The 22,258-nt window shown below is 41.0% G+C and overlaps 1 protein-coding gene across 2 annotated transcripts in view; it reads right to left on the minus strand.

The window, feature by feature from the left end:
* B3GNTL1 (UDP-GlcNAc:betaGal beta-1,3-N-acetylglucosaminyltransferase like 1) overlaps nt 1-22,258 on the minus strand; it is a gene marked incomplete at its 5' end in the record, with an annotated part of 167,449 nt that overhangs the window by 128,674 nt on the left and 16,517 nt on the right. Inside the window, 2 exons of one of the 2 annotated variants that reach the window (XM_081848749.1) lie at nt 17,046-17,078; nt 19,546-19,611. In XM_081848749.1, the coding sequence (XP_081704875.1) occupies nt 17,046-17,078; nt 19,546-19,611 (99 nt within the window). The remainder of the gene's footprint in view (nt 1-17,045; nt 17,079-19,545; nt 19,612-22,258) is intronic. The other variant, XM_081848750.1, reaches the window with a different exon arrangement.

Genomic DNA, 22,258 nt, shown 5'->3' on the forward strand with positions numbered 1-22,258 from the left:
TTTTTCCATTCACAAAGACCCCCGGGGTGCATCTCTTCCTAATAATTCATAGGGAGCAAGCCTTTGTGTTACCGCAAAATTGGGGGAAGCCCATCCAAAACTAATGGTAGATAGCTTGCTTTTCGTTTAAGAACTGAGCATTTCATATTGATTTGACAAAGAGTGTGTGTGCGTGTGCATACGCACATGTGTGTGGATATATACATGCGCTCTTGCGCGCACCAGAATCTTTCATTTCATAGGATTTACAAAATAAGCTTTAAAGTACATGACAAGAACTAAGTTTGGTGGGGGTGGGACAACTGGAAGAAGTAGGTGGAAAAAGATGCGAAGTGCTGGGCAAACACAGCTCTGCCTGTTTGAAAGGAATTCCATAACAAAAAGATAAGAAAGCTTAGCTTCTGTACACAAAGCAGACTGACCCGGCCAAAGCTATACAAATATAAATTAATGAACAGCTGCCAGGAGGTGACAGATTAGTCTTAATACTGGCTTTCTTATGGCCAGGTTTCCAATTAGAGCAGAATGTTAGCTGTTCCACCCCAAGTTGTGAAAAGCAGTAATGCAAAGCAACCAGGTTTTAGCTATGATCAGACCCTTGAAACACTATATAATGAAGAGAAGCTGCCTCTGATATGCACAATGCTCTGGGGTAAATATACTAGCAGTCCAATCCATGAGCCAGTTGAAATAGATTAACCAGGATTTAGGAGATTCTAATCTCAACGACTTCAGCCCAAGTATTCCTGCCGATATGGCAGAATAGTTCAGAAGAAAGCAACATTTATAAAGCATCCAGTTCAGTGTAAGCACAGAGTTTGGGTACAAAAGGAAGACTAAAGGATCACCTGGGCTTCAGAAAGCAAGATTCACTATGCCAAAACAAAGGGCCTATCTGCACTACCAAACACTACACTACAGAACCCATTTTAACTGGTATGGTCTCCCCCAAACAAATCTGCGCATTGTCATTTAGTGAGGGTGCTGAAAATTCTTTTATACATCTCACCAGACCCATTCCATACACTTCCCAGAGTAACAGTTCCCTTGGTTACCTGTAGAGAGGGAATAGCTGTGAAAACACTTTAAACAGTACGCTCCTGAACGCACCAGGGAGTAAAGCTGATTGAGCTCAGCGAGTCTGAATAAACATGCTCATAACTTAGGTCTGCTATATCTGTTCAAAGTTTTCTTTAAATCCTGTCCAACAACATCCTGCCCAAAAAAGAAAGCCGATCTGAGCTTTCAATGGACAGCTTTTGTGAGCAATTTTTTCCTAATACAAAACCCAGGTGCTCCTACAACTAAAAACTGATTTTATTCAACTTCTCGTAACATAATGATATAGCCAATTATCTTTTTTCTGTGAATACCAAGATACAGCCATGAGAATAGCTTCCTCTTTCAATAAACAATTGACATCTTGGATCCCACTTCACCTCAAAAAGCAATAATTCCTTATGCTGAGCTCTAATGTGGCTTTGTTCCCAATATGAGAACTTGATTTGCTGCGGTTTTCAAGAGAAAGAGCTTGGTAGAGATCAATAAGTACAGTCCAAGCACATCCACTGTCAATAAAGAAAAGTTTACTACTGCACTCATGTCAGTAATTTAAACTTAAGTCCCAACTCACCTGAGCAGATTTGGGATGCGCATGGTGTGGGGGAGATTAAGTCCTGTTGTGCTGGCAGGATTCGTTGCGCTGGCTTCTGCTAGTGCAACAACTTACAGTGGTACCTCAGGTTACAGACACTTCAGGCTACAGATGCTTCAGGCTACAGACTCCACTAACCCAGAAATAGCACCTCAGGTTAAGAACTTTGCTTCAGGATAAGAACAGAAATCGTGCTCCGGCGGCGCGGCACCAGCAGGAGGCCCCATTAACTAAAGTGGTGCTTCAGGTTAAGAACAGTTTCAGGTTAAGAACGGACCTCCGGAATGAATTAAGTACTTAACCCGAGGTACCACTGTACAAGGCATGAGGGTAGTGGGCAAAACTGAAAGGCTTAATGAGAGTTTGAGGGGATCCTAGACAAGGGGCCCTCTACACACTATCAGGTACAAAGTCTCCCCCACCCCTCCCCTGCTTTATTTGCATTGCAGACAGTGTTCACAATACAAGTGCCATTTTCATTATCCCATACTGCCTTTGGGCCCCACTACATCAGGGATGGAGGAAGAGAGAAGGCAGGCACCCAGAATGTAATAATATATAACACAGGACGTGAGCAACTAGCATGAACCCCAGTGGACCCTGCCATTTGCCCAACCATGGTGGGTGCAGACAACAGGTTTGGGCACAAATGATTCCATTAATAAGAAAAGCAACCAAGCAATTTGAATGGGGAGAGAGATTCCTTACAACCTGAATGTGGCAGCATGCTCAAAACCCACAGAAGTGCACAGTGTCTTGCTTCATGAGAGAAGTAGCATAGTTTCACCAAACTTTGAGCAAAGATGCTAAAAACCACAAAGCACCAGGGGGCGGAAAGGGCTAGCACAACCAGGGCCCCAATGCCACTATATTGGCAGTACTACAACTTGGCCAAGTCCTTGCCTAGGATGTCCCTCCTACTCAGCTTTCTGCACATGACTAGCACTTGACTGTGTGCCACAGGTGCCAGTGACCAGACACAGCTTAACTAAATGAGAATGCACAGAAGGAAAATGTACACAAGGAAAAAGTATGGGGATAGCAGAAAGTGAGGCTGAGGGGAGCAAAGATATTGTAAACAAAAACGTGAAAACAGAAGAAGTGGATAATTACTGTTGTGCATATGAAGTTCTTGAGGAAACTGGCATCACCATCATCATGTGTATAAACAGTAACAAGGTCCTCTTCAGACCATTATTTCAAGTAACGTGCATCATAACCTATAACAGCAAAGCTGATGTGTTTTTGATGCCCAGTCTTTCATTTCCAACTGTCATTGGCTCTTGTGAAAAATAAGGACCAAAATACGAAGATCTCTGTCCTCTGGTCTCTTCTTTAAAACGTGGCTGAAATGGCTCTTTCAAATTGTTCTTTCATACACTGCTGCAGAAAAACAAACAAAAGCCAACCCAAAGTGATTTGATTGTTGTTCTTCCTTTACTTTCAGATATAAAGTCAACAAAAATCCAAAGGGAGTGTTTTAAATACTACTAAATCATGAGAGTTTCTGGCTTAATGAAATATTACTCTCAAAGCAAATCTGCTGCATAAATTCACTCTGTATAAGTATGCAGAAAATCAATATTTGATTTCCTGTTAGAAGCATGAAACAAACACTGTGAGGGAGTTTAGGAAAATATATGAAGTGGCAATTAAGCAAGAGCCCTGAAGATAAGAGCAGCCTTTTAATATATCCTGTCTCTATGTTACCAGAAAGCTTATAAACTGAAGATTAAAAGCAAAATCCTATTTCCAATGTATGCCTGTTGCACCTAAAATATTCTGCAGCTGAAAGGACAAGATATCCCACATAGATAAATCAGTGATAGAGGCACAGGGGAAACCACGTCCTTTTTTAAAATTTAGATTGTATTAATTTTACTACATACTTGCCAATTAGCAAGGTTCACAAACTACTTAAATCATGTGTTTGTGGGGGCAGAGGTTATTGGTTGTTTTTTGTTCTATTATATATTTTTGTTCTCATATTTTTTATGTTGTGAATTGCCCTGTGATCTTCAGATGAAGGGTGGCATACAAATTTAAAAAATACAAATAAAAATATATTTTCTTATCCACATTTAATTCTCTAGTCTCCCTGCCCTCCCTTCAACTCAGTCCAAACCATTTCAAACCTAGAGAGATCATGTCTCAAAGAATGACTTCTGTACATGTTGTTTGACTTGTTATGAATATATGCACTCCCCAACAGATCAGATTAGCAGTCAGGGAATACTCACAAGTCCAATGTTTGTTCTGGAGACTAAAGTAGCTTCTGTGGCACTGACAGGTTTTTTTCAGCTAACCAAAAGCAATCCCTTCTAGATTGGAACAACCTGGCCATAGTTATTGATGCCCGAGTACATTAGACCCAGGTGCTCCACACTGGCCTGCTTTTGAAGCCTAATCAGGAAATGGAATCAAACTACAGCTACTAGGTCAGGCTTCCTCAAACTCGGCCCTCCATATGTTTTTGGCCTACAACTCCCATGATCCCTACAACTCCCATGATCCCAGTGGTCAGGGATGATGGGAGTTGTAGTCTCAAAACATCTGGAGGGTTGAGTTTGAGGAAACCTGTACTAGGCTGTCACCTGGGACTCAGTAATGAAGAAAATCTCTTGCTGATGCTTCCAGCCCACTTCCAAGCACAATTCAAAATGTTGGTGCTTACTTTTAAAGCCATTCACTAGTTGGGACCCGAATACCTGGAGGATTAATATAGTCCTGGGTTAGGAAACCTGTGTCCCTCCAGATGTCATGGAGCATTGGCCACACTACCTGGAGGTGATTTTGTCTACCAGGACTTGGAGCATCCACAGGTTTCCCACACAGGTCTACAGCAACATGAACCTACCTGTACAACAAGGTCATATCTAGATGGCCCTGTCATTTAAAGCATGATGAATGGTGAGTTGGGAGAGGGCCTTCTCAGTGGTGGCAACCTGTCTGTGGAATGCATTCCCCAGGAAGGCTTACCTTGTGTCTAATCTTGTTGCCTTTTTCACCAGGTGAATTTTAAATATAATTATTTTCCCCCCAATGAATTTAAACTTGTACTGAATTGTTTAAAGGATACTGTCTATCTGTTGTACCTCTTTCATATTGTTTTACTGTTGTTCTGGATTTTATGCAACTTAAAAGCCATCCTAAAAATATAAACAACCTTCCCTGAAATTTTTACCCACTGGTTCTAAGCCTTGCCCTCTGCAGCAACAAGTCTGCTATGTGTGATTATCAAGTTGCCTCAAGAAAGATGCTATGAAATGAGAAAGCCTCTACTTATAAACCCAGATTTCCAACACAATTTCAAATTGGCACCTAAAGACGGAATTAACTTTTTGTCAAGAATGAAAGGCTAAATTAATTAAAAACCTAAATAAAGAGCAGATTGTTAGATGTGTTCCATAAATACTGAACTCATTTGAAAGCCTGCCCACTCTCTTTGATGTTCTAAGGGGATCCAAGTCCTTTTGAAAGTCTGACCCTGAACTGTGGAGTCTTGAATTCCTTTGAAATCGTGGCCCTTGGTGCCCAAGCCATGCACATACAACAAAGCTCAAAGATGAAAAATATAAGGTCCTTTCATATTTTCCCAGAACCTGCAATGCCACTTAAAGTATACCCATTTTGAATGGTCACACAGAGCCAACAGGAGAGAAACAACTTTTCCCCTTCAAAGCAAGAGCGTGCATTGTACAGATGACAAAACAATAGCAGTGGACCAGATGTGTTAGATGGAATGCACTTTCATAGATATGCAGCCCCTGATACTTGAACAGCGCATTGAGCCACAGAGCTATATAGCAGAACATAGACACTAGAACAGTAGTAGGGAGACAGAAGCTTCAAACAAAGGACTGAATTTCAAGGTCTTGCACAATTTTTGGTTACTTTAAGGTTAACAGCAAGTTTCTTACCAACAGTTTAAACATCTTCCAACATCTTTATGTCTAGCATTGCTATAATCACTGGACTTTTTTTTAAAAAAAAGCCCCAAGTTTGAAAACAGAACAAAGGGCTTATTTGTCACTCCCACTTTGTTTTTAGAAGTGTTCCTTTGCAGTTATTATTGTACAATGGAAGTATACAAACTTGCCAACAGCCAGTGCCCAAACTATACAATACCCTAATGGTATTAGTAAGTCCTGGATTGCCGAGAACATAAAGCAACACTTTTCTGGGTTAGTCCAAAAATCCTCATAACGTAGTAAACTGTGCCCACTAAGCATGGAAAATACACAGGACCACAAGGCTTCAGAATAGGGATATGGGGTGTGTGTGTGTGTATTTTTGATTGATTATAAAAACAATAGAAAAGGTTAAATACAATATAAATAGAAACAAGCTGCAGAACATTATGTTTTTGGATCACAGTATCTCTAAAACAGGCTTCCTCAACCTTGGCCCACCAGATGTTTTGAGACTACAATTCCCAGCATCCCTGACCACTGGTCCTGATAGCTAAGGATCATGGAAGTTGTAGGCCAAAAAATATCTGGAGGGCCGAAGTTGAGGAAGCCTGCTCTAAAATGTTATTATAGATTTGCATTTCAATAACTATTTACCAGGAATCATCTAATTGCTTTTACTATTGCTATTCAAAAACAAACAGTTATTTTTTCTTGGTTTCCTTGACACTTCTTGAGTTTGTACTTCTTGAGGGCCAGATTCAACTAATGGGTTCTGCCAGCAGAAGTCCATTAAAGGGTTTCCACTTGTGCAATGGGTTTTTCTTCCCCAAGCCACCCCACAATTGGCTTGAGGGGGTCAGGTGAGCCCTCAGAACAGCACACAGGGGGAGGAGAGGAGGAATGGCTCCATCTGGCAGCAGAAATTTTTGCGCTGATGGAACAATTGTCATAGCACTATGATGAATTCCTTCCCCAGAGTTTTAATTTCCCCCCAACAGAGAATATGGATTCACTGACTCTTGCATTTTCTTATTCCAATAAGAAATAAACTCCTTCTCTCACTAAAAACATTCTTGTTGCCTACCCTCTCTTACTTTAACCAACTTGATCATACAGTGGTACCTCGGTTTAAGAACAGTCCAGTTTAAGAACGATTCGGTTTACAAACTCTGCCAAACCGGAAATAGTGTCCCGGTTTGAGAACTTTACCTCAGTCTAAGAACGGAATCCAAACGGTGGAAGGGCACCGGCGGCGGAAGGCCTCATTAGAGAAAGTGCGTCTCGGTTTAAGAACGGTTTTGGTTTAAGAACAGACTTACGGAACGGATTAAGTTTGGAAGCCAAGGTACCACTGTATATGCCATAGCCCAGATTTGCCTCTCCAGGAATCTGTGGAGGGATGGTATCTTTCCACTTCTGGCTGTCATTAGCAAATGAGTGGTCATTTCTGTATCTTCGTATTTTTTTTAACCTGCCTTTGAATCTGGCAACAGTTCCCCAAGGCAGCAGACAATAAGTGAATATGCACACATACATAGGATTCTTTTTTAAAGGCAGTGCCGATTTATGGGGGCTGGAGGAAGGGGATGATGGAAAAAGACCACAGCTCAGGTCCCAATCAAGAGATTGCTGCTGCCGGGGCTGCTTCAGCTGCTGCTCTTCAAACATCTCTTGGTGTCCTCCACCCCAAGGCCTTCCTGGTCCAGGAATGGCAAAAATCTGTTGAACCAGTGATTGTTGGTAAAAGGTACTTCTAGCCAATGAGGCTAGCTGAACATCCAGTAACAGTGCTGAATCCAGAAGCACCCCCAAACTGTGAACTATGGGGTGCGGCACTCATCTCGCTTTTCAGGCCGAGGGAGTTGGCGTTTGTCCACAGACAGCTTTCTGGGTCATGTGGCCAGCATGTCTAAACTGCTTCTGGCACAACAGGACACTGTGACGACTGCCAGAGCGTCTGGAAGCACTGTTTACTTTCCTGCTGCAATGGTACCTATTTATCTACTTGCACTGGTATGCTTTCGAACTGCTAGGTTGGCAAAAGCTAGGACAGAGCAACGGGAGCTCACCCCATCATGGGAATTCGAACCGCTGACCTTCTGCTTGGCAAGAGGCTCAGTGGAATAGACCACAGCGCCACCTGCGTCCTTGCCAACCCCATCCAGAGTAGGCAACTGATCAATTTCTCAGACACGAAATGAATGTGTTAGGAGAACCCACACATATGTATTATGAATTTTCATGTAAACTATTATTTCAAAATGTGGAGAACTGAAATTAAAACTAGATAAATAAGAAACTGAGACAAACTCATTTTCTCTACTTGAAGGCGATTTATACTGGCTTGAGGCAAAGAGACAGTCACAAGCCTGTAATAAACATAATTCATCTCTACATTCAAATAAGCTGCCCAAATCTGTATAAAATACCACTCAAGGAATACTTCAGTATACATAAATACTGCTTGCAGCAAACCTTGGTAAATAAACCCACAAGTTCAGTTACTGAATTCTATTGATACTAAGGAACATTTCCCCCCCTTTTATAACTTAACACATCGCACGTGTAGAACACAAAATGTTGCCATTCAAAGGAAGTCGAGAGGAACCTGAAACAACAAATTTTCAAAGGAACAGCATAAAGTAATATGTTAAAGGCATTCCACAGTAAGTTGGAATGGAACAAGCTGTATTAGATTATGATGGAATGCAAATTAAATGAGTTTCAGAAGTGCTGCCGCAGGTAAAAACAAAAGGAAAATTAGAAGGAAGTTCTAAAATTTCACCAACAAGCTGCCCTCTCTCATTTCCCTTTGAAGAAAAGTCATGTTTTCATGTGTTCATGATTATAGTTAATGACTGCTGTAGAGATGGGGCTGAGCCAAAGCCATGTATCTGAACAGCTCCAAGACTCCACGAGAGACCTGGCTTTGAAACGATTTCCTACGCCTCAGGTCTATGTGGAGAACATGGCAAACTTAACACTGCTGCTACCACTGAGGATATTACCTTGAAGGTTTTAAATGGATGAGAAGCCTTGCTTTCATAAATGGTTTAAAATATAATCACATGTGGTTTTAATAAGAGAACATCCTAACTCCATTTTATGTAGAATAAACTTAAATAAATTCATAATCTGTATATTGCACCTGTAATTTTTAATCAAATATCTTTTTTAAAACAATAACACTCAGTGCATGAAGGGTGAGGTCACAGCCTTTTGCAAAAAGGTACAGCAAAAAAAAAAAAGTTACAAAGCTAAAGTACATCTATGTGTGCTTTCACATCTACCTTCTGAAACACTGAAACCCCCAAAGTAAAGTACAGTACTCAGCTTCTGCAGTGCCAAAACAATAGGGATTAAACTACTTCGGTTCACTGTGATTCATCCAGTTACCAAGATGAAGTCTTCATTGCCAAAATTTTTGCACAGGTAAATTGCTGCTCCTTGAGAGCATACAAATGAACATGTTCACGTACATCCTGCTTGGATTTTACAAATGCATTCCATTAACCACGAATTTAATTTGGACTAATCATAGCTCGGAACCCAAACCATGGCTGACCTCCAAATGCACAATAAGCTAACTATGGTTGACCGAAATTTATCAACAGTCATTTGCTATCTGCTCAGAACTCCCAATTCTGCTCAACAGTCCCCATTCTATGGTGCAGAGGCTACAGGAGGCATGGCAACTGCAATAATTAATTAATTATAGAAAACAGTAGTTATTGCAAACACAGTAATATCCCCTCTCAATATTTAAGACTATACGTTCTCTCCCTGAAATTCTCAGCCTGCCCTCTCCCTAGTCACCTTTTTCCTGTGGCTATGGCTTAACATTCTTCTACCTCTTTTCTTTCGCCAAGGACAAAACTTGCTTGAGCCAACATCTGAGGAATAAAAAGCCCTTCCTGATATATTCAAACTTCATGGTAATAAATGGGGCAGATTTCATCATGTCCCCCATCTGCAGATCAATGCTACTGCAAGTTGAATGCTTACTTTGTCCACAATCATTTTCTGATTACCTTTTTTGTCTCACAATTACAGGAGAAACTTTGGGTCAAATGGAGGATGCATATCTCCCTACCAAACTTGCAGGGGGCAGATTAGTCATTATATGGAGGCAAAAACAAGCAAACAGCTAACTAGGAATCAGGTCAATTCAAAGGCTTATGCAACTTTCACTTATGCAGATTAAATGGAATCCTCAGGACCCTGGCACGATTCCAGTGCAGTTCTTAGTGGTGAAAAGTCCTAGAAGCTGATGAAACAAGAAACCCAACCCATAAATAACCACTACAAAGGGGAAACTATTTGGCTAGAAAGCTGGGGCTAGGATTTTGGTTTTTTGTACTGCTTTAGCAGAAACTTGCCAACAGTAAACATACATATGGGTTCCATAAAAGATATCACATCTCATGCAATGCCCATGGCTAGTTGCCCGATACATGAGGAAGAGAAAATGATCTTTTTAACATTTAGTAACTCCAGCCCCAGTTTTATGCATGAGAATATAATACAGAATCTATTCAGCTGTATACTATGAACCTAGGACTATAGCGCTGTAGAAACAGAACCATTGTTAGATGTGGTTATTGGCATGTGGAGGCCATACTGGATATAAATTTAATTACAAAGTTGTATCAGAAGGGATGGTTTTCATTTGTGATGTTTCATTAAAATTTAGAACAGTCCTGAACTACAACTAGCTTTGAAAATCTATTGTGGTTTTTCAGAAACACCAAATTAAAAAAAAAAAATCTACAGGCCCAGCTTAATGAAAAACAAACACACTGCTAAATTCAAGCATGGTTCAATGGATTTATGTGGAAACACCCAATTAATGAAAGCTGCCATAAGCACTGCACTTCCAGCATGAGTAAACTACCCTTTTTCCAATACAGAGATTTTTGTGTGCCCATTTCCTTCACACTACTTGGGATTCTTACATTTTTTCCAGTACTGCTCCAGTCATTCTTACATTTTTTCCAGTACTGCTCTTTCAGCCAAGTGTGTGTCTATTAAATGATCTTTCCAGGGGCTTAGGTGCCAATGGAGACACTAAAATAATTGCATCAGTATCATGGCAGTTTTTCACACCAAGACCATCTTGCAGGTTCAGGATCTCAGAATCCTAGTACAGACATCCATTCCAGGTGTTCTAATGTCAAGAGTTTTAAAAGGGTACACGCTCTACTTTATATACAGTTTGTTTGTGCATCACTCCCAGAACATCTGTTTGTTATACTGAAAGCATTACAGTTGGCAGTTCTATCCCTCAAACTTCATGAATGCTTGAAATTAAACAGATTTTAAGAGATTATTTTTCTGAACTAAAACTACAGAATATTATTCTGAAGATTTAAATTGCAACTAGCAGACTTTTCCAGTCATTATTTAAAATAAAATGCAATGCACATCAAATCTTGGTGCAGCATGTTTGACTTGCAAAACAACGTTGCAGTGTAGCCCGCTTCTGTTCAGGGTCCCTGACAGCCAGTCATTCCTTTTACAGTTGTACCTCTGGTTATGAAATTAATTCGTTCGGGAGGTCCGTTCTTAACCTGAAACCGTTACTCACCTGAGGTACCACTTTAGCTAATGGGGCCTCCCACTGCCGCCACAATGCCAGCACACAATTTCTGTTCTCATCCTGAGGTAAAGTTCTTAACCCGAGGTACTATTTCCGGGTTAGCGGAGTCTGTAACCTGAAGTGTTTGTAACCTGAGGTGTTTTTAACCTGAGGTACGACTGTACTAGATTACTCCATTGCATTCCACACCCTTTCTGATTTGTCTCTCCCACCAACAGTCAGCCATATTTTATGACTACAAGGTAGGCTCAATCACCATTGGGTCATTTTTTGGTTTCTACTCTTAGATTTACCCCCTAAAAATCTTTGCACTCATGAAGACCTTGGGATTCCTGCAAGTCAGCTGATCCCTTGCTCCTGAGTGCAGATGGCACAGTTGTAGCTACAGAAAGATGAATTCCCTGATATACAAGACTCCAAGTTTTTAGAAACCATAAACATTGCAGCAATATATTAAATCAAAGATCCAGACTAGAATCCAATAGTATTTATCAGCTTCTCTACTGATTTTCATATCAGTCAACCTTGAGGCCAGACTGACTTCAATTTGGTGATATTGCTTGATGGATCTCCTTTCACATCTGTCGTGAAAATCGGGTTTAAAGACTGTAGAGGGCAATAAGCTGAGATATGAATGAGCCTTGTGCACTCACATGCAACTACTTCACTCTTGACTACTACACAAGTAGGCCATTCAAACTGAGAAACCATGGTTAACATCTTCAGAACAAGCCAGGATATGGAGTCATCTTGGCCTGCGTACCCTGCTTGTTCCAAAGCCATTAACCATAGTTATCTACTTCATAATGCTATATTTAACTGAATACTTCAGACTTAATTCTCATGTAATGGGAGGGCTGAAGTTGCTACGTGTGGGGCCACAAGGCTTGTTTATAAGTTGGCCGAGATAACACAGCCTATGTGTAATGTATCAAGTTAGCAACTCTTCAGCAGTATTAGCAGGAAAGGCAGATCTTCCATCTACCATTTAATCAAACATGCAGATGGTGCCATCAGAAAGTTAATATGGGATTCTGATTTTATTTTTTAAAAAATCTATTTCTATTACATTTAATAATATTTTTATTATGAATTATACCCCGTCCATCTGGCTGGGTTTTCCTGGCCACTCTGGGCGGCTTATAGTGCATATAAAAACATAGTAAAACATCAAACATTAAAAACTTCCTGATACAGGACTGCCTTCAGATGTCTTCTGGAAGTTGTGTAGTTCTTTATCCCCTTGACATCTGCTGGGAGGGCGTTCCACAGGGAGGGTGCCACTGCTGAGAAGGCCTTCTGCCTGGTTCCCTATAACTTCACTTCTCAGAGTGAGGGAACTATCAGAAGACCCTCGGAGGAGGACCTCAGTGTCCAGGCTGAGCTATAGGCTCCTTCAGGTATACAGGTATTTATATGCATGAGCAGCTCCTTCAGATACAGTGGTGCCCCACAAGACGAACGCCTCGCAAGATGGAAAACCCGCTAGACGAAAGGGTTTTCCGTTTTGGAAGCGCTTTGCAAAACAAATTTCCCTATGGGCTTGCTTCGCAAGACGAAAATGTCTTGCGAGTTCCTGTGGGGTTTTTCCCTCCCCCCCCCCTTTTCCTAAGCCCTAAGCCGCTTATCAGCTGATCCGCTGATAAGCCGCTTATCAGCTGATCCGCTGATAAGCCGCTTATCAGCTGATCCACTAAAAGCCACTAAACCACTAATAGCGCTAATCCGCTAAGCTGTCAATGGGCTTGCTTCGCAAGACGAAAAAACCGCTATACGAAGAGCCTCATGGAACGGATTAATTTCGTCTTGCGAGGCACCACTGTATGTGAATATTCCTATGTTATAATTTTCAGTCACATGTTCTGTATACATGGAGGAGTGAAGCAGCTACCTGGGGAGCCACAAGGCTATAAGAAACTGATCTTAGCATACCTACTTCCATCTCAGAAGCAAACACTGCTACATCCATGTTCAATTTGTTTGCATTATATTGACTAAATAAATAAAAACTGAAACAGTGCTAACAAAGAGGTCTTCAATCATTTTCTTCTCTTTCCTTTTTTTTTAACCAATAAGATACATCTATGTGTTTTCCTCTGTAATCCAAATCTTGCTGTAATACTCTGTATTTCTCTGTTCATCCTGCATTAACAAGAAATGGGATTACCACTAATTATCAAGCAACTTTTTCAGTTCTTCACAGTATTCATATTCTTTATTGGGCCTTTATTTTTTGCCTGTCAGAACATGCCCAGGTCTGCCTAAATACATTCTTACAGAGACAAAAGTGTTTCCGGTGCATATCAACTCCAAGGAAAAATACTACTTTAGACCTTGCCTTACTCAGAAAGCCTTGTCACAATAGATGTTTTATTTCTAAATGGCATGTGTTTGCATAAGGAAAACCTCCTCGTATTGTTGTCTGATGGGGTGGCAGCATGGCCCAAATGCTGGTGCAGACTTGTAATTACCAAAGGAAAAAGGTCTAGAAGGTTATTCAAACCAAACCCTCTTGTGAAAAGGAGACAACGAAAAAAGTCAAGGATGTAGAACAAGCTTTTTCCTTACGCTGTAGCATAGATTCACCAAAACTTACAGAAGAAGAGACTGTTGAATTTGTAACCATTTAAAACTAGCAGTGACAATGGCCGGATTCCAACTAAAACCATAGTTTTAGCAAGATGAAAACGAACCTACGCAAACTTCAAGCTTTCATATTATCCTCTCCCATCTCCTTCAAGGAGATTAAGTTTTAAACTTTCAATTGAACCACAGTTAATGCTACATCCAAAGCTTAAACAGTGGTTTCAAACAAACCATGGTTAAGATAAATCACAGTTTGTTGAGTTCAAATGACACATCAAGCTACAGTTGATAAAAAAAATGAAAGCAAAATCTTCTGAACTCCATCTTGTGGCCCTGCTAAAACACAGCCCAATGGTTGTTTAAGCTCATTCTTATAATAGTAAACCATGGGTAGGCAAACTAAGGCCCAGGGGCCGGATACAGCCCAATCACCTTCTAAATCCGGCCCGCAGATGGTCAGCGTGTTTTTACATGAGTAGAAGGTCTCCTTTTATTTAACATGCATCTCTGGGTTATTTGTGGGGCATAGGAATTCTTTCATATATTTTTTTCCAAAATATAGTCTGGCCCCCCACAAGGTCTGATGGACAGTGGACCGGCCCCCTGCTGAAAAAGTTTGCTGACCCCTGTAGTAAACTGTAATTTTGTGCAGCCTTCCCCACCCTGGTACCTTCCAAATGCTTTGGACTACAACTCTCGCCTTTCCTAACCAATAGCCATGCTATCTGAGGCTGACGGGTGTTGGAAGATCGAGGATCACAGGCACAGCTTTAAAAGAAATTAAGGGGAGGAAGTGGTCTTGCACATTGTTTTTTTGACACCCCAAAATTAGGAAGTCATCAGACAACTGTACAGTGGAACAATAGAATAACAGATGAACGTAGTAAAAACGAACTTTTCAGTACTTCAGCTTTATGACACTTCGTTGTACAGAAAACTTTAAAAAAATCATTTCCAAGATCCGTATTGTGCAAGTGGAAAAACTGCATTTCCACATAAACAATAGATACAATCTGCTTAAAACTAGATAGACTTATTTTTCAATAATTTCCTTAACGGATAATATATGAAAACAAGACTGACTACTGCAAATTCATTATGCAGAATAGCACAATCAGATAGAAAACAAGGTCAAAAAATAAATAAATAGGCACATATGTACAACTGAGACACTTGCGAACTAGAGAGTTGGACAGCAAAAATCCCAAAGTGACAGAGAGCTTTCTGAACACGAGGCTAATGAATGAGATTATGTAACGTTAAACAAATTTGCAACACTAACCAAACGATTTTAGCTCAGTAGTAGCAAAACCAAATGTGATTGAGCTATGAATGTTTGCCAATATCTGCCTATCGGGCAACTAAATTAGCCCTGCACAAAGTATACAGAATGGATGGCAGGAACAAACTTCAAAAGCAGAGTGTATACCATACACTCAATCAGCAAATAAAAAGCACTTCAAACCACCTCTCTTTCCCTCTATACTCTGCTTTTCATGAATGAAACTCTATTGTTGAAAGGTACAAGCTACCACGATAAGGGCTGTCACATGCAAGTTAGAGCAAACTTGTTTTCTACTGCTCCGGAGGATAGGACCTGAACTGACGGCTTCAAGTTACAAGAAAGGGCATTCCGACTAAACATCAGGAAGAACTTTCTGACATTCAGGGTTGTTTCACAGTGAAATGGGCTCCCTCAGAAGGTGGTGGACGTGCCTTCCTTGGAGGTTTTTAAGCAGAGGTTGGATGGCTATCTGTCATGGATGCTTTATTTGAGATTCCTACATTGCAGGGGGTAGGACTAGATGATTCTCAGGGTTCCTTTCAACTCTACAGTTCTATGATTTAAAAACAAAAATACTTTTGACATATTTAACATATACACAGAAAATAATACTCTTCTCCATGTAAACATATAAACATAAACATATACACAGAAAAATAATACTCTTCTCCATGTAAATCACACATTACTCTTATACAGCAAATTTGTTTTTGTTGTTTAGTCGTTTAGTCATGTCCAACTCTTCGTGACCCCATGGACCAGAGCACACCAGGCACTTCTGTCTTCCACTGCCTCCCGCAGTTTGGTCAAACTCATGTTCATAGCTTTGAGAACACTGTCCAACCATCTCGTCCTCTGTCACCCCCTTCTCCTTGTGCCCTCAGTCTTTCCCAACATCAGAGTCTTTCCCAGGGAGTCTTCTCTTCTCATGAGGTGGCCAAAGTATTGGAGCCTCAGCTTCACGATCTGTCCTTCCAGTGAGCACTCAGGGCTGATTTCCTTAAGAATGGATAGGTTTGATCTTCCTGCAGTCCATGGGACTCTCAAGAGTCTCCTCCAGCACCATAATTCAAAAGCATTGATTCTTCAGCGATCAGCCTTCTTTATGGTCCAGCTTTCACTTCCATACATCACTACTGGGAAAACCATAGCTTTTACTATACGGACCTTTGTTGGCAAGGTGGTGTCTCTACTTTTTAAGATGCTGTCTAGGTTTGTCATTGCTTTTCTCCCAAGAAGCAGGCGTCTTTTAATGTCGTGGCTGCTGTCACCATACAGCAAATTATAAAGATGCTAAAAATACAATAAACCAGAAACCCATCGAAATCTGAATCCCCCACCCCCATCCCAAAGCTTTTTGGAATCTAGCTTGTATTTTCTTTGCTACTTTGATGATCAGCAAGTGTTTGTCTGCAAGCAAGGTACATATCATGTCCAGGGTGGGTCTGTTTGACACATACTGGAAGATACAAGTAAGGAATGTGTGCCTAGGGTGCTCACGTAAGGGGAAACTACATCAGTAATAAGAGACATCCTCAATCTGGCCAAACTCAGAAATACAGACTTTGCTGAGTTCGTATGTTATTAAACCTCCCATCCAATAAAGCAAACAGCCAGAATGTAAGGATCATTTTCGTACACATTGCTGATGAAACAGAAGGATCCATTGCACAAATCTGTTGCGCCTTGTTCCACTGTGTAATGCTGCCTCTGAATGACATAACATCATATGACTCCTCAGTCTTGCAACAGAAAACTGTGGTAAGAGAACTGTAACCCTCCCAGTAGTTCAGCTTCCTAAACGGGCCAAAGAGGAAGTATATTGTCATTGCTCATGCAACTATACTTACCTACCCCAGCTTTATATTAACAGAATGAATGCTGAAGCAGAGAACAGTGAAAACAGCAACAAATGAAAGAAGATAAAGAAAAACATGGCACACCCAGCAAAAGAAAGCAAAGGCACAGATCAGCAATGAATTGCCTGCCCAAACCAAACACACATACCGCTGATTTAGCAGCAACCACAGTCAAAGACACCTGCAGGGCCATGAAAAAACCATGCATTTGTTCAATTTCCATCCCCAGTAACATCTCACTATTATGCAACATGTTCAAACAAGTGAAATCAGACTGGGCAGAATATGAGCTCATACATATCAACTATAAGATCTATATTTTACTAGTAAGAAAAAAATGCGCCCATTAGACTATTTTTAAAGCTTCGCCATCTGTGGGCCTCTCTAATCAGGCTGCTTGCCAAATTATGTATGGTAATCTTGTGGTATGGATTAATGCCTAAAAATTAGACTCAAGCCATTCTGTTTTTGTTGTTTTCATTCTAGTTCAAAGAAAATGATTATTATACATCTGGCCCCATCCCCTTATGGCTTCACATCTTTCCCTTATGGTTTTTGGTTTTTTTAACAGAGCATCACACCAAGAATGAAACAAGTGCCAAGCAATTTCACTTAGTAGTTATTTTAAAACCATGAAACTGAAAACAAAAATTAAATGCAACGTTGCTTTCCCTCACATGAGCCATGCAATAGCAAAATAAGTTCTTCAGAATGATTTCCTTTCATATGCCTAAGCAAAGCAGCAATTTGATATCCGTAGCAGAACCAGTGCAGCAGGGTAGTTAAGTTGCAGACTAGCAATATCTAACCGTTGTGCAACCTCCTGGCTTATAGGTAATATTTTATTCCACATTCAATTTCAATTTCTGACACGCCCCTTCACCACCTGTCCCAGGAGGCGTTACAGCCATTTACATATTAAAATCAGTTTATAATACGTTATAGACAAGAGGTGGGTCCTTAAAAAAACAGAAGCAAAAGAACACTCCTTTTTACAGTGCTATCTCTTTATCAAGGATGCTTCTGCAGGACAATTTCAGTCTACTAAATATAGACCTTTAATACCGTAAAACTTATTCAACATTAGTAGGTAGGTCTACTTAGCCATTATTACCTTTCCCCTCAGCAATAAAAATGCTTCTCTTTTATCTTTTCCTAATCCAGCTCTAGAGGTGCTCTGACTGTACACCAGGCATAGGCAAACTCGGCCCTCCAGATGTTTGGGGACTACAACTCCCATCATCCCTAGCTAACAGGACTAGTGGTCAGGGATGATGGGAGTTGTAGTCCTGAAGTATCTGGAGGGCCGAGTTTGCCTATGCCTGCTGTACACCATCCCTTCAAGAGCGAAGACTCCTCCAAAAAGCAGCTTTGTGTCAACAATGAAGAAAAGTTATAGAACTTCTGACGAGTCCAACTTGCTTTTGCAGAAAGCATCAGACGAATTAAGGAGTTATTCTACATTGCAGGTACATATATGCATGGGGGTATAAAAAGTGAGATGAGAAGGAAACAAAATACAGAAAATTATAGACAATTATAATTAGGTACTTAACGGTGCTAATTCACAAAGCAGTTTTTTTATGAGTGATATATTCTGGGACACTCAACCATCTGATACAGGTTTAGGGGGATGCAGGGAGGGAGAGAATGGCTGAAATTTGTATCGTGCCACTTTTGTCTTATGGATGCCTTACTGTCACAGCTGAGTGACACTGTTGGATACAACCCAATTGTTACTATTGTTATACCGTATTTTTCGCTCTGTATCACACACCCGACCATAACACGCACATAGTTTTTAGAGGAGGAAAACAAGAAAAAAAATATTCTAAACGAAACAGCGGATGTATGATTTTTGTGGTTCATGCTGTGGCCACAGACATGTGATCTGACGGTGAGTTTGGGGTAGCCCAATGCAAAAATCCTGAGGATCCATGTGGATCCGTGCTTTGTAACCATGTTTTAAGTGGGGAGGGAAGGAAAAGCACTCAAGGGACAAGGAACACGCGTGGGGTGGGTGGAGAAGGATGCTGTTAATAATGCAGAAGAGGGGTATAAGAGGAGAAGGCTCCTCTCCTCTCCTGCTTTGCTCCTTTAAAGAAGCAGGCTCTCTGTCCCTCTCTCCTCCCTACTCAGTGGCTCTTCTCCCGCTTTGCTGTTTCAAAGTAAGCCACGGAGGAGGGAAGGAAGGGGAACCATGGATCCTCTGCTCACGACTGCAGCAGATCCCCCCGCCATCCGTAGGCATTCGCTCCTTAACACGCACAGACATTTCCCCTTACTTTCTAGGAGGAAAAAAGTGAGTGTTATGGTGCAAAAAATACGGTAATCTGTTCGTATTTTCACAAATGCGATGGATGAGTCATTAATTCTGTTTTCATTAACTACAGTGGTCAGTTACTTGTTTAATTTATTACTTTTTTGCAATAGATAAAGCTTTTAAATCAGGTCACAGATAGAATTTTCAGGGAGTATAAACAAACAAGTAAGGTACTTGAGTAAAAACCTCCAGAAACATTTCCTTAAAATTTGCTAGATTAAGGAGTACCAATTGCAATCAAAACCGCTATAACATTTCCCAAGCCTTCCTGTTAAAACAAGCTGCATGCCTCACTGTTAAAAGAAAATGACAGAGAAATACTCACACTTTCTGGATGCTGAATAGCAGCTTCCCACTGCAGTCTTATTCTCTGGGGCATCATCACATCATCCTGTAATAAATGGCACACTGTAACTATATGTGAAAGAGGGCCCACCACTGTTCTCAAATAATAACTAGAGACGGTTGCCAGATTAACTGGTCACTTTACTAGCCCAAGTACAAAACTATAAAATACACAATTGGCTGCAACTACTGGAGGGAGTCCAGATACCACTTTATTTCAATAGTTTATGCATGGCTACCAGAGTAGTAAATTTAGCCCCCAAAAGAAAATTAACATAAATTAGAACTATAAGGGAAAATCCAGACTTTTTACAGTAGACAAAAAATGAAACTGTTACCATTTTATACAATAAACCAAACCACATTTCAGAATTTCCTACCCACGGCAGAGCCTAAGTGTTCAAAAATATACTATGTCTTGCTATTTATGTATAACTATTGATGTGTAAAGCACTTTAAAATCATTTTCCTAGCAACTCTAGCAAGAGTTATGTGAGGGAGATGGTTATGCTTCTGAGTTTATACTTGGGGAACTAAGGCTAAAAGAAAGGCTTCATTAGGATTTGAACCAAAGTATCACTGAAACCACTGACTATACTACAGTGGTACCTCGGGTTACATACACTTCAGGTTACATATGCTTCAGGTTACAGACTCTGATAACCCAGAAATAGTACCTCGGGTTAAGAACTTTGCTTCAGGATGAGAACAGAAATCGTGCTCTGGTGGCGCGGCGACGGCAGGAGGCCCCATTAGCTAAAGTGGTGCTTCAGGTTAAGAACAGTTTCAGGTTAAGAACAGACCTCCAGAACAAATTGAGTACTTAACCCAAGGTACCACTGTATATTGTAGCCATTTGAACCCACTTGTATCTGCCTGTTTAGGTAAGTTATATCAACGCCAGCATATAGACTGATCATCATATCAACAACTCATTCAAGAAGCCATATTTTGAACTGAGGCTGAAGAGCCAGTGGTATTGGCTGAGCATAGAGCCCCTCTAGACCCCTTCAGAGCCATAATCTTCTTTTGAGCCTCAAGAATCAGACATGATCTACTGATTCTACAAGTTTCGAGTACATGGTGGCAGGCCAAGAGGGTCAAATTCTTGACTGTACTACTTCAGCCTGTAGGCGGGAGGTTATTTTTATGAGTTGTTTTTCAGTTTCAAATTAAAAGATTAGTGAGCAAAGCTATGGTGAAGTGGTATAGTCCAGAATTCAACCACTTCAGTCTACCACCTTGTGGAATGGGTCTGGTTTCAAGCTTTAAAAAGCCTTAAAAAAATTAGGACCAGGATATCCGATAGACCTCTTGCACCCATATCAGCCTGCCCACACATTCAGATGCACAAGAGTGTGTCCATCTCACAGATCAGCAAGCTTGGTAACCTTACGACTTCTGAACACCATGCGAGTGGATCTTCGGCAGGCTCCCACGCTTCAAGCCTTTCCCTAAAGATGTAACTTTTCCAATGCGCTAATTGGTGATTGATGCTTTATGTCCTGGATTGTGGTTTGCTACTGCTGTGGGAAGCGTTTTAATTTGCTGCGAAAGCTTTTTTATTGGCTATTCTCCGGGGTCAGTTGATAGTTTTGTGGTTGTTGTTATTTTATAATTTGTGTTGTTGTAAGACACCTTGGACAGAGACTACCCACACAAGCTGCCTAATTTTTTTAAACCAAACAACACAAAACAAAACACCCTTCTGCCCTGTGCCCCCCATAGCACCTATGAAGTTTCTAACAAGTCTCCCGTTAACACATTGCAGCCGTTCACTCCTATTTGCCTCTGTCCCAGCTTGCACATGAGCAAATATTTGAAGTGCATAAAGGGAAGAACTCTCCTAAAACCTCTGCTGCCACTGCCATTTGAGCGAGGGGGTGGAGTGCTTTGCCTATGGGGAAAGCAATTAAGGTGCATAGTCAGGGGATCACAAGGATTAAGAGCTGCAATTGGGAAAATTAAGAAGCCCTTGGTCCAAGACTGAGCAACTAGTTCCCTCTCCCTGTTCTAGGAACTTGAAGCCACCCTAACACTACTGTTTATCCAAAAATGATAACAAGGTTGGGAAACAAATCTGTGCCAGTAGCTACCTACAATTAATCTACCTCGAGGTAAAACAAGAAAATTGAAAGTAAACCATACAGCTTATCAGTTGTAGAAACCTGGTGACAAGAGTCATAAGACTTTTTCATACATTTGTCAAGTTCCTAACTAGAGCATAATGGTTTTTTCAAAGACATGTCAGGAAGAAAATGGTCAACTGAGCACACACCTAGACAACATATAGAAGTACATAACATGAACTGCATTGGCATGTATAAAGCAGGCATACAACAGAATTAGTGCATCTTTTTGCAGCATTAGTTTAGAAGAAATGAACTACTCCAACCCCACTAACCTAAAATGTAATCATCAGATTAAGGTAAAGGTAAAGGTACCCCTGCCCGTTCGGGCCAGTCTTGCCAGACTCTAGGGTTGTGCGCTCATCTCACTCTATAGGCCGGGAGCCAGCGCTGTCCGCAGACACTTCCGGGTCACGTGCCCAGCATGACAAGCTGCATCTGGCGAGCCAGCGCAACACACGGAACACCGTTTACCTTCCCGCTGGTAAGTGGTACCTATTTATCTACTTAAGAGTGCTTTCGAACTGCTAGGTTGGCAGGCGCTGGGACTGAACGACGGAGCGC

The sequence above is a fragment of the Podarcis erhardii genome (assembly GCF_964252035.2).
Source record: "Podarcis erhardii genome assembly, chromosome: 2".
Classification (NCBI taxonomy): Eukaryota; Metazoa; Chordata; class Lepidosauria; order Squamata; family Lacertidae; genus Podarcis; species Podarcis erhardii.